The sequence below is a fragment of the Meles meles genome, chromosome 10 (genome assembly GCF_922984935.1).
Source record: "Meles meles chromosome 10, mMelMel3.1 paternal haplotype, whole genome shotgun sequence".
Taxonomy (NCBI): Eukaryota; Metazoa; Chordata; class Mammalia; order Carnivora; family Mustelidae; genus Meles; species Meles meles.
This window is the reverse complement of record NC_060075.1, coordinates 43,005,018-43,018,229: the sequence shown is the minus strand read 5'-3', so window position 1 is coordinate 43,018,229 and position 13,212 is coordinate 43,005,018. Positions and strand designations below refer to the sequence as shown.

The window sequence follows — 13,212 nt, the reverse complement described above, 5'->3', positions numbered from 1 at the left end:
ACAGAGTTGTAGGATTAGATGATGTAGCCCTTATAAATTACATAGCAAATAGGAAGTGCTCAGTAAACATGAACATTATTGTTATTCTTATTCTTTTTTTTTAATTAATTTATTTACTTGACAGAGAGAGAGACCACAAGTAGGCAGAGAGGCAGGCTGAGAGGGAGAGAGGAGGAAGCAGGCTTCCTGCTAAGCAGAGAGCCCAATGCGGGGCTCGATCCCAGGACCCTGAGATCATGACCTGAGCCAAAGGCAGAGGCTTAACCCACTGAGCCACCCAGGCGCCCTTTATTCTTATTTCTGACAGCTTCATTGATTCCTGGTTCCCAGTTATAAACCAAACATGAATGACAGTGATGACTAGTGAAAGTTGCCCAATACTTAGAAATCATGATCCTACTTTTGTTAACAAGGCAGTATTTTTCCTGTATCTTTTAAACAAAATACAATGATTTGCCATTATGAAATCTGAGCTATAAAATTCACTTTCAGATATAAAAGTTTTCCCCATATCTTCCCTCCTGCCACACAGACAGCTACCTACATCTGCAAAACTGGGTTCGACCTTCCTGGGATAATAGCGCTCACACTGTAGGCCCTTCACCCCAAGGGCCTAGCAGAGAGCCTGGCTCTCAGGGGAGGCATGTGATACATACTGTGGCAGGAGCAGGGTCAATGGCATGCAGTGTTGTTAAAACTAATGGCTCCCATGTTTTCTTGGCTAACATGGCTGTGGTAGATGAGTGTCTTTGCTAGCTGACTTTAACAGAGTTAAATACTAGTCACTGTGGGATGATTAATATGGAATCAGTCTCTCCCTGTGCTGAGATGTAAGCCAACTTAAAGTTACAAAGCATTAACTGGCATTGAATTTTGCACATGCCATCCTTTTATGGTCCCAAACCTGACTAGGAATAACTAAAACAAATGAGAACTTCAAATGAGTTGAAATAGACTTAAAAAAAAAAGTCATCTCTTTATATAATGTGTTTATTTCAGGGAGTTCAAGATATTTATGCTCACTCATAAAACTGGAATAAACTCAAAGTGATAAAAGTAAATTTCTAACAGTGATACAAGAAAAAACCTGGGTATTCATTATATGTTGTATTAATAAATTAGAAAGAATTTTCACACACACACACACACACACACACACACACACACACACACATACACACACTCATGGAAAAAGCCCTAAGCTTTAAATAATATCCCCTCTCCCGTATTTACACCCTCCCAAAGTCAATTTCCTTTGGGAAAGAGTGCCAGAGAGACTCAAACCTCAGGCTGAATCTCAGCCCCCAAGGTTCCTTGACTCTCTGCTCAAGACCTCATGGGGCTAAGGAACACTAATAGAAACGTCAACTTTGCTTCACTGAAGAAATAAATTCCCTGAAGTAAAAAATTTTCCTGTTATAAAATGAAAAATGCATCTATAAGAAGGGGTTCTTCAGAACTAATTTAAAGAACTTAACTGAATGACACGGGATCTAAAAATCTTTTCTTGTAGTTTTCAGAACACATTATTTATGGTGATAAAAGGTTATACTAAATAATAAAATTTAAAGCTAATATGGATATTAACAACAATCTAAGATAAAATAATCTGTCAAGGTCTAATCTTGGCATAATCAAATGAGAGAACTCAGGGGTCCTAAAATACAGCTTGGTGCTATTTCTACCCAGGAAGTTAATATTAAAAGGAAAACATATTAATTCTGGACAGCTGATTTCAAAATGAATTCCCAAATCTTTCTGGAAAGACCCAAATAGTGCTTCTAAAAGCTTTACATAAGGGCACCTGGACGGTTCAGTCCATTAAGCATCTGCCTTCAGGTCATGATCTCAGGGTTCTGGGATCCAGCCTCATGTCTGGCTCCCTGCTCAGCAGGGAGCCTGCTTCTCCCTCCCCCTCTGCTGCTCCTCTGCTTATGCTCTTTGCTCTCTCTCAAAGAAATAAATAAAATCTTAAATAAAAAAAACACACAAAAAATATATTCCAGGACTTTCCCAATGTTTTAAAAAATAATAAAATTAAAAATAAATAAATAAAAGCTTCACATATGGAAAATATCACAACTGTAAAAAATTTCATTTCTCCCTGCAAAGATTTCAGTGGAGTCAAGAAATTTTAATATGAATGACATGAAGAATGATCTGGCCTGCAGAAAATGTCCCCCTGATATTTCATCATTTTTAACCTGAAAAAAAAAAATCCATCAATGAAAACATCTCTTTAAAAAAGCATAAAAAGAAAATTATCCCAACATTCTTGAACATAAAAGTCAGTTATCTTTCCCAATACATAAAATAACAAAAACCTATTAACCTATTTGCAACATTGCAAAAGTGCCACCAGCAGAGTCATGAGTTAACCTGGTTACTCTGGTTTGGTCACAATAGACGAGGTCTCTTGTGGGCAAGTTGGTGGTAGCAATGCCTAAAGGGATTTATTTGGTTCCAGTTTCAATCAAACCATTTGAAATCATTGGCTAGAACTAATTTATATCTACTTATAACCATCCTTTCTGAGAAAAGTTCTGAAACTTCTAAATTGCACAGATCCAATCAAAACAAAAACTTTAAGTAACAAGAGTCGTACGTAATAAAGGGGTAGTGAGAGAATAATTATATGCAAAATATCTAAGCCAAGGGAACCAACCAGTGAAATGCCAATGTGTTTTCTGGCAAATCAAGGCAAAAAAAGAAAGAAAGAGTCCTCTCCTTATCAAAAAAAAGTATGGGGGCACCTGGGTGGCTCAGTGGGTTAAAGCCTCTGCCTTTGGCTCAGGTCATGATCCCAGGGTCCTGGGATCGAGCCCCACATCTGGCTCTCTGCTCTGCAGGGAGCCTGCTTCCTCCTCTCTCTCTGCCTGCCTCTCTGCCTAGTTGTGATTTCTCTCTGTCAAATAAATAAAATATTAAAAAAAAAAAAAGAAGTATGTAAGTCCACAGATTTCTTAGCATAAAAATCAAACAATTTTTATGTAAATCTTTCTTTTGTAACACAGGGTAACATCATCGTTTCCTTACAAAGCAGTCTTATCAAACGTGTAAAGGCCTGTGTCAATGGCTATTTGTGCTATTAATTAATGAAATGGGCTCATTTCTCTTTTCCCTTATTTTGATGAACTCTTTTTGACACAAAATGAAATTGTTTTGTTTTTAATTTTAAGACTTCTCTATGCTTCAATATTCATAAAACTCTACAATAAGCGTAGATAATGAGTCCAGAGCACATTCCCAAATTTATCTGGACATGAAACCCTTTTGTTCTATTGTGTCTCACATCAACAGGCTCTATAAAACACACTCTGGGAAATCCCCATAGGAGGTGTCAGCCCCATTTCCTTTATGCCGTGTTATCTAACATACCACTGACAGAAATCAGATGTATAACCCAAGAACTATCATAGCCGCCAGAATGCACATTCCCTTTGTGTAGCTGGTGCGGGTAGTGAAGTAGTTGCAGTCTTGGGAAAATCACAGTGCCGAACGTCCCAGACCCTCTTGCTCTGGAACCATATGCAGCATCCCTGTAAGTGGCCTCTTAAGAAGAATAGTCAGGATTCCCTGAACAGCACAGAAATGTTCTCACAGAATGATTGAGAGATAGAAGATGGGATGGGGAGAGGGAGGAGAACAAGAGACTGAGAGAAGTTCTGAGCGACTTCTCCATTCCATCCCAAGGAATCCACATAATCAAGGCGTGGCACTTACATGGCCATGCTGGTCCAGTTCATTGTTGGTGAGTTTCACCTTTTCAAAAGACACCATCTGCTTGAGTAGCTGCTCACCAGTAAAAGGAGAGTCTGGGTGTACGTAAAGCCTAAGAAAATTGTAAGAGAATGTTATTGAGTCATCTTTTAAAAATCTGTTCTTTGTGGGTTATAAAACAGTTTGATTCTAAAGGAATACAAAAACCTCATATAAATGGTGAATTTTACTTGCCCCAGATAATCTCAAATTTAATAATCAGTGTCAAAATAACTTTAATACATCTAAATATGCTTCTTCATGTACTGACCATCTAAAAGAGGTAATACCTATCGTCGGCTCAGCAAGCCATTTTTAAAAAGATACATATTTGGGGCACCTGGGTGGCTCAGTGGGTTGAGCCGCTGCCTTCGGCTCGGGTCATGATCTCAGGGTCCTGGGATCAAGTCCCGCATCGGGCTCTCTGCTCAGCAGCAAGCCTGCTTCCCTCTCTCTCTCTCTGCCTGCCTCTCTGTCTACTTGTGATCTCTCTCTGTCAAATAAATAAATAAAATCTTAAAAAAAAAAAAAAAGATACATATTTTTCCATCTATCTAATCAACTATTGGTCTGCTTCAGTAAGATATGAAATTTTATTACCGTTGTAGGTATCTTCAAACAAGAGACTAGTTTACACTAATTGTATAATGGGTGTGTAGCCTAAGTACTGCTAAAGAAATAAGTCAATCGGAGAAAGACTACTATCATATGATCTCCCTGATATGAGGAAGTAGAGATGCAACATGGGGGGGTGGGGGGGTAGGAAAAGAATAAATGAAACAAGATGGGATCGGGAGGGGGACAAACCAGTAAGAGACTCTTAATGTCACAAAACAAACTGAGGGTGGCAGTGGGGGGGGGAGGTAGGGAGAGGGGGAGTGGGGTTATGGACACTGGGGAGTGTATGTGCTATGGTGAATGCTGTGAAGTGTGTAAGCCTGATGATTCACAGACCTGTAGCCCTGGAGATAAAAATACATTATATGTTTATAAAAAAAAAATTAAAATTTTTTTTTTAAAAGTACTGCTAAAAAGCAATGAAGGCATAAAGAACTGAAGAGGAAACAATTCTAGAGAATCCATTCATTTATACTTGAAGATGACTCAGTTTGAAGTTTATCAATACAAGAAAAGTAATTTAAATACAGCAGCCTGGCTAACTTTTAATAGTCCACAGATCGCAGTCCATTGCTCCTTTACTACCTTAAATACTACGACTTTCATCTAGTTAAGGGCCCACTAAACGATACTCAAAATAAGCTGGGTAAACCTCTAATTATTCTACATTGATTGATAAACAGCTTATGGGAGGGACACTTTGATGGGAAAAAATATATTTATCAAGTATTTATCATTTATTGATCAGCTACAAAATGCAAGGCAATCTTTTCCTCATTCACAATTACATGCAGGCCATCTGTTCTACCGGCAAAGATAACACAGAGTACAACTCTTTGTAAATTCTAATCCTGGTATCCACTCAACATAAGCTTTTCCGAAGTCAGGGGAGATTACAGAATTCGGGAAAGAGAAGGGATAGGACAAATCCTTTTATCCATTTAACAGGTTATTTATATCTCAATTTTTTATAGGATCCTTATAATTTTAATTAAACATAAATATTATGGTTTGGGGGAAAGTCAGGGGGAAAAGTCACAAAACCTTTCCCTGCAGTACTTATAGAAAAAACCAAGAAGGCTGTGCCATGCTTTGTCACACAGAGGACTAAGAATTAGGTGTCCATGCTGACACTCTAAAGCCCACCAGAAGCAGAGCCCCAAAAAGGCATTAGAAATTCCTACCAAACCCATGGAAGAACTTTAAAGGCTGTAGGTGTGGGTTTGTCTGCCTGTTTGTTTTGGAGGAGTGGTCAAAAGTGTCTTTCAATTTAAGTACCCCTTGATGACACACTCATATCTTTTCAAGTACACCCCTCCAAGACTAGAACTTTACACATGCAATGGTTTTACCGACCAGCACATCCTACCTATTCCATCAAAAAAGTTTCAAAAATATTTAAACTCCTAGGAGCACATGAAATGTTCCCTCTTTATCAATTCCACAAGTGTAATCACATTAATAAAGTCTAACTCATTTAAATATCAGTTACTTTAAAGACAACGAAATGTTGTATATGAAAACAACATTATTTTAGATAATGTCTTGCCCGTTGTTGAGATCAAAAATGATATTGTCAAATATTATTTGTTTTGATTAGGAACAACTGGCTGGTAAACTTCTGTCTGAAATAAGCAACAAGAACCACAAGGAATTTCTACCATCAATACAAAAATGATCAACTCCCCTATTCCAAACCTTTCCCTTATGGAGCTATGAAATACAGCATTATTTTTAAATAATAATAAAAAACATTTGTTTAAATTATCTAGCATAACCTATAACACACTAAACATTTTTATCTAATATCAATATAAATAAACTTTGGTAAGATGAATGAAAAAACATACAGGAAGCCCCTCCTCTCTCAAGTCCCCCAGGACTTAAAATTCCAGCAATAGCTTAAACATGCTTCAGTTAAGATAGTGTATTGGTACGTGCTTTCCTTCTCCAACCAGAGCAGATTAGTAACATAAACAAGGCATGTCATATTTCCAAAGTCATGCTGGCCTGCACCAGTTCCCCAAACCTTCTGATAGGAAGAAAACATATGCTAAGTAAGAGTGATTAACTTCTTAAAGGAGAGACTTTGGGGGAGGGGGAGGAAGGATTTGCTTGTAAAAATAGTTAGGAATCTGCTGAAATGCCCTCTTCTCTCTCTCTTCCTCATTTAAAAAGACTTTGGAGAGCTTGGAAGGAAGCCTGAGAGTAATGTGAATCAGCTACTAAATAATAAAGAGTAAAAAATACTAATTATAAACTGCTAGAAACTGGTGAATCTCGATCAATTAAAAAAAGGGGGTATAACATTTTTTAAAAAGTTCTTAGTCTGCTTATTTGTTATTTAATATACTGATTTGGAAGGGTTGGGAAGATGTCCTTCCTAGTCTCTTGTGGGAGTGGAAAACTCTGAGAGGCTTCTTTTAATAAAATCTCTTCTCCAGTGTATTTAGCACACTGTAAGCTCAGTAATATGATTAAATCAGACTAAGTAAGCTTAATATTGCATCTGAACTAGTATGTACAAATTGTCTGTGTTGGTTCTGTGCCTTGACTAAAACTCCAGACTAGATACAAAGAACCAGTCATAACTTCAAAGTTCCTAAATCTGTACATGTAAATAAATAAATAAATAAATAAATTCTTAGTTCTGATATGAATTTCCAACCAATTACAAAAATTAGATAATAAAAAAACAACTTAAAAACAGTAAGGTTTGGTTTTAGAACCTTAAATGTAAAGTCTGCTAATATCCTCTGTTTGTATTAAAAGTATGCAGTTAGGTTCCTCTAACTTAAGCTACTACTTTTTGCATAAGCTCATATACGTATGCTCTTTTTTCCCCTAGAAGGCTAACTTGGGTCAAGCAGCAACAATAAAAACAGCATGTGATTTTTTAAACAGGGTTTCCCTTTCTGAAAAACATTATTACCAATGAATAGCACAAAAATAAACATATATGATCAGCACATATACTATGATCCCTAACATACCTAGTAATATTTCACATAAAAGAATAGTAACCTGACGTTGAATTACATGCATCTACTGAAGTTACTATGGAGAAGGGCAAAAAAAGAGTTAGCTTTTCTTACTTAAAATGTCTGAGTCCTTTATTGGTCAAAAACAACAGCATTTCCCCCAAATGACCTTTATTGTGTGCAGATATAACCATATTACTTAAAAATATTTACTATAAGCAACCCAAATGCACTCTCCTAAAAAGGACTTTTAGGGCAACCACTTCCTCATTAGGTGTATTCAGTCTGGTATTAAGTAGCCAACGAGAAATGATGGGTGCCAAAAGAAATGGGTTCGGATTTCTAATGAATACTCCAACTGAAATTAGGAAAGCATGGAAAGGAATTATGAGAAAGATAAAATTAAAGACAACACTGTCTCTGCAAACTCTGCCTTTCTATTTTGATATTTTGTGGAGTCAGTCCTGGAGCATCTGTGCTAGGAATGTTTTCTACCAGAGCTCACCACGGCGAAACCAGATCTGCTTGAAATGCAACCAATTTTGCTCTGCCCAAAAATCTGGAGGCACAAACCTGGCTGGCAGTGGCGGGTCTGCCTTGCCAGCCACCAGCCAGGAGGACCGGTGGTAGGCGTAGCGGTACCTCTTGTTGTCCACAGGGACGATGTCCATCAGGACTATGTACTTGGCCTCAGGATCCACGCCCGAAAATGACACTCGGATGGTAGGAAACATCCTCCTGACACAGGGAAACAAAGAGAATAGGCCAGAGCTCATACTGCCCAAGGAGCCCACCGAATTAAAGAGGGAGGTCCTACTCCCCTCCCTACCAGGCCCCCAAACCGTTTTTTTGTTTCCACAGAGAACGGAATTCAGAGACCTTCTTTCTCCCAAGCATAGATAGTTTTAGGTGTCACCTTTACAGGAGTCCTCACTGCTAGGTGAAAAGTTTTGTTTTGTTTTCTAATACCCATAGGTCTGCCATTAGGGGAAATGCTATGTTATATTAATTATCAAGCCTGTTAGGCTCCCAGACCAAAATCTGGAACAGACTGAGTCGCCCAGTCCCCTAGGGTTGCAGGGAGAAAACTTGCTCCAGCCTCAGAAATCTAGGGTGGAGTTTGGTTTCCGGAGACCCTGGGGTATTTCCCAGAATCCAGAGAGCTGGAGTGACCAGGGCTGCAATCGGCCACCGACCTTTAGAGTCTGTGCCCCAGGCCTGGGAAGCCGCCTCTGCCCCATGGCTTCTGCCTGCCCCCCCACCCCCCAACCCCCCCCCCCCCGCCCAGCTACAGCATCAGGGTCCCACCTCGCCAGCACTCCGTCCTACACAGAGTGTGGTCGTTTCAAATTTCATTCTTCTGCACAGGTTTTAATTTTAGTTTTTAATGGGAACTGGCGGCTTTTGCAAATTGAGGCCAATAAAAGGGAAGCTACTGCCTCGCTCCAAGCACCTAGCAGCCCGCCCTGCAATCCCAGCATGAGTTCCCTCTTTACTCCAGATGCCATCCCCCAAGCCCCAAGCCCTCTCAGACTGCAGCGTCCCAAGATCCCCATGCCACTCTCATCAAGGCCGAGGTGGGGTTTTCCATGGCCAGATCCAGAGAAAGCAAATGCTTGGACATCTGTCTCAGCAGTTTTTTCCAAAAGCAAGTCAGGGGAAAGAAGCCCCCATTAAGCTAAGCTTCCTCTAGGTGCTCTGGATTAGTGGGGTTTCACCCAGTTCCTGGGAACACCCTAGGCCACCCAGGCCACCATCTCACCACCCCATTCCTCACACACCAAGCCCCCTTTACCCCCCCCCCCAACCCTGCTACCTGCCCGACTTGGTAATGATCATCTCTGTTCCCAGCTCATGGAATTTGTCCCAGAGCTCCTTGGTCTCCAGGCTGCAGGCAATTTTGGCCATTTCCTCACTGGGGATGACAGGGGTGGTGGGAATCAGTGGTTCAGTACACAGAGAGGAAGAGGATGGGCTGCTGCTGCCCCCACCACCAAACTCCCCATGAGCATCCAGGCTGGTCAGTTCGCCCAGGGGTTGGGCACACGATGACTTCTCAACAAATTGTTCTGCAGGAAAAGAGAATGGAGGATGACAGCTAACACTATCAGGCAAAGATACAGGAAGGAGAACAACACAACTAAAATAGGCTCTGGACTTAACTTGGGAAAAGTTAAATTCAGAAACTCCAGGAAGGCAGTGATAACTCATCTATAAATATATATCTCTATATATCTCTAGATGTCTCTAGATATATATATAGATAGATAGATAGATATGTATCTAGATATAGATATATAGATATAGATATCCCTAGAGTGACATTACTGAACCAAATGAGTTCTAGAACTAATAACTTATTACTACCATTATGAAAGCCACTTTGGGAACTAAAAATGTAAGGAGTGGATAAAGGGAAAGGAGGTGATCATGAAAGATGAAAAGCAAGTATTTCTGTTGTTATCCCTCCCACATTCTAGACTTTGCTTGTGGGATCTGGTACCAGTCCTGCCTCTCTGACAACCAGGAGAGACTTTTCTCCAGGGAGACCAAGGGAATGAAAAGATCAGCACTTGGACATAAACTTTCCCTTCTGTCCTGAGCCTTCTCTCCATAAGAAAAAAAAAAATGAAAAGGGGAGGTGAAGTGGAGAAAAGTGGGGATGTGGTTAAGACAAAAACAAACAAACAAACAAATTAAGTAACTTCACTTCTCTGCCTGGCTCTCCGTTTTCTAGGCTTTGATATGAGTGCATTTTTACAATATCCCTCCCAGCCTGAGAGCTTACGAAAGACTCAAACATATCATAGAAGTGAGCTCCCCAGGCCATTTTGGGAACCACTGTGAAACAACTGCTTGAGCGAGTGTGTGTATTTTTCTCTCAAAAAGGTCCTGGAAGTATAAAAACAACCCCGACCCCCGGCTAGCAAAGTATTAAAGTAGGAAGAACGCCATCAGGCTGGAATACCACTGCCTATGAACCAAACATTCTCCTCCACAGCTGATAAGGGCCTAGGACTACACCAGTCACTTTGATGGAATACAGGGGGACTTTTGTAATTGTCCCAATTATCTTGCATCCCTTAAAAAAGAAACTACTTGAATCTGCAATGTGAAACTGATCTCTAAACAACTCTGTTCTGGGTACCCTCAAGGAATTGAAACAAGTTCTAAATGTAGGTTTACACATATACATGCCATATATCATAGAAAGCATTTTATTTCCCCTTGACTTGGGGCTGACAAGCGGGAAACAGGGAATTTTTTTTACCTTTTCTTCTCTTACAATAATAATCCAACTCATTGTAACATTTTAAATTAAGGATAACTACATTAATTATCTTAGTCTTATATTCCCAAATTCAAAGAAAGAAAAGTATGCCAGGGCACAGTCTTACTTGCAATAAATATTTTCAAAAATACATTCACATAATGTCTTCATAGGGAATCAACAAGTAGCCTCAAAAATTTTCTTATTTTCTGACAACTGAAAAAGCCAAGTCCCTAAGGTCCAGACTAATGACTGTGGGGGTTGAAAAGTGGAGGAGAAAAATGATACAGAACTGCTCTAACACAATATTATGTGTTATTATTATTAATTATTATTTATTATTATTATGTTATTATTTCAACAACAACAACAAAAATTTAAGAAATGTGCTAGTGGTCTAAAGCAGTTCTTCTAAATAGATTTAGTGTGTTTAAATGGGCAAATATGGGACACTTTAGAGTCCCCACCCCACAGCTGCTTCAACATCTCTGGTGTTCCAAAGCACCGCATTCTCTCTTAACAGAACCTCTAGGTGTTTCTCTTGCGGGGGTCCTCGGCTTGTTGTGCTCTGGAGAATTGGCCTGTAGAATGGACAAGAATGCCTTCTGGTTCTTTCAGAGCCTGTCTCAAAAGCCCAGGGGACGGATGCTCATTTTACAGACTATGTGTGTTTGTGGTGGGGGAGAGGTGATGGCTTTATAGCTTAGAATTTAGATAGAAGGTGAGTATTCTCAGGAAAAGAAACAGAAAAAGAAAGCAATACAGAAATGAGCTGGAAATGGCATGTTTCCCAGTCTGCTGTCTGTAATTCTGACAGGAATTTTAACCCCAAGTGCTCTTTTCCTGCTAGCTACCAAACTGCAGTGGGGGTGTTTATAAAGAATTCAAGAATTTATAAAGAATTCAAACTCCTTCTAAATAGGAGTGGATAATGCTGGGCAGTCTCAGGAATATAACTTTGAAACTGCTGGTTAATATTTCTGTAAACAGTTGGGGGTTTTGTTTCTTTGGTTGTTTCCATACATTTTCCGCAGGCTTGGATTTCGACAGGAGGGCAGGTGGGAAGAACCAGGGGAAAGGAGTGAAAAACCTTGGAGGGGAGAATTTTTGACCTTATATTTTCTGGAGCTCTTCCGGTTTCCTTTTCCTTGGTTCTAAGCTGCTCGGGGGATTTTAGCTCTTTCTTTTCTCTCGGCCCAGCCCTCTTATTTTTCATCTCTAACACTCTATCTTTCATACTAGGATTGTTGTTTCAGATGTGAGATGTTAAAGTATTGGAAAGGACAGAGAGAAAGAAAGAAAACATTGGGGAGAGTTAAAAAAGAAATATTACCCTAAGTTTGCTATTTGATGTTTCTCACCATTTTAGGGCTATCAGATGATCAGGATATAGAATGATTATTTCCCGGGGACCCAAGAAGTGTTGATAACACTCCTTTCTCTGTCAGTTATAAAGGTACTCCTAAACACTCAAGCCCAGCAGTTTCTTTCCCACACAGTTCACTTGTGCTCAGGGAACATAATCCTTATTTTCCCTTTACTCTGATCCTAGTGTCTTCTATAAATGGTAAAGGTTGTTAAATAAACAGTATAGCTAAAAGTTGAGGAATTTGGAAAATGGCTACTGGCTAATGTTTTTGCCAACCTCCACTGAAAACGATGTCTCACTGATAAGTCTGGAGCTTCTGTGAAGAAAATTGTTCATGTGGGGAGAACTGGCTTATTCTACAGCACTTGACAGTGGTTTTAAGGAGCCGGTTCTGTTTAATCGATTGAAATAAGAAGAAAAACAAAATTCCACTAGTTTCTCCCAAAGTCGCTAAGAGTCTCCTTGGTATCCAACTGCACACGCAGGTGTACACGCAGGGTAAATCCTGTTGAATCTTCAAAGGGGTTAATTAATGTTTATCCCTGTTTGTCCCAACAAAGTTACACACACTCTCATACAGACGACTTGACAAGGGGATTCTAGACGAATGCGTAGGGAAAGGGGCTACCGCAGAGATGAGACTCAAAACCGGCTGTCCTGGAAGACCCCAAAGAAAATTTGGGCGGAAAAGGAAAGACTCTCCCACCCCTAGCGTCGGGCCCCTGACCCGAGGATCAGAAGCTGCCTCGAGCAGGGAAAGGCAGCCACCCTCGAGAGCCTCCCGCAGGCAGGGGACGGAGGGACAGACGGATGCGCACGGCGCCCCTGCCCACAGCGGACATTCAGGCAGCCAGACTTACCCAGAGGTTTGATGGTGTTTTCGGTGCCCTCCTTCTCCTTGGAGCCGCCGCTCGACATGAGCGCGGCGATGGAGAAGGCGTTCGCCCGGGAGGAGAGCTGTGGCTTGGGCGACGCTGTGAACTCCATGGCCCCCAGCGTACGGTCCTGGCCACGGACCGGGCCTGCCGAACTGCCGTCCAGCTTCCCCCAAGGGAGACAAAAACCGACACAGAGCGCAAAGTTTCCAAGTGCAATCTCAGCGGAGTCGGGAACTCTAGATGAGTCAGCCCCAACCTCCCAAGAGCTCCACACTGGCCTCTGTCCCTTCACCGCAAAGCCCTCCAGCCCCAGAGACTTCGAACTAGCAGGAGAGG

The 13,212-nt window shown here is 40.7% G+C and overlaps 1 protein-coding gene across 1 annotated transcript in view; it reads right to left on the bottom strand.

The window, feature by feature from the left end:
- Positions 1-12,985, bottom strand: part of TBX20 (T-box transcription factor 20) — a 59,597-nt gene extending 46,612 nt beyond the window's left edge. The window contains exons 1-4 of the mRNA XM_046021271.1: positions 12,859-12,985; positions 9,175-9,427; positions 7,932-8,096; positions 3,724-3,832 (exon numbers count right to left, since the gene is read on the bottom strand). Of these exons, the coding sequence (XP_045877227.1) occupies positions 3,724-3,832; positions 7,932-8,096; positions 9,175-9,427; positions 12,859-12,985 (654 nt within the window). The remainder of the gene's footprint in view (positions 1-3,723; positions 3,833-7,931; positions 8,097-9,174; positions 9,428-12,858) is intronic.
- Between the last annotated feature and the right edge of the window lie 227 nt (positions 12,986-13,212).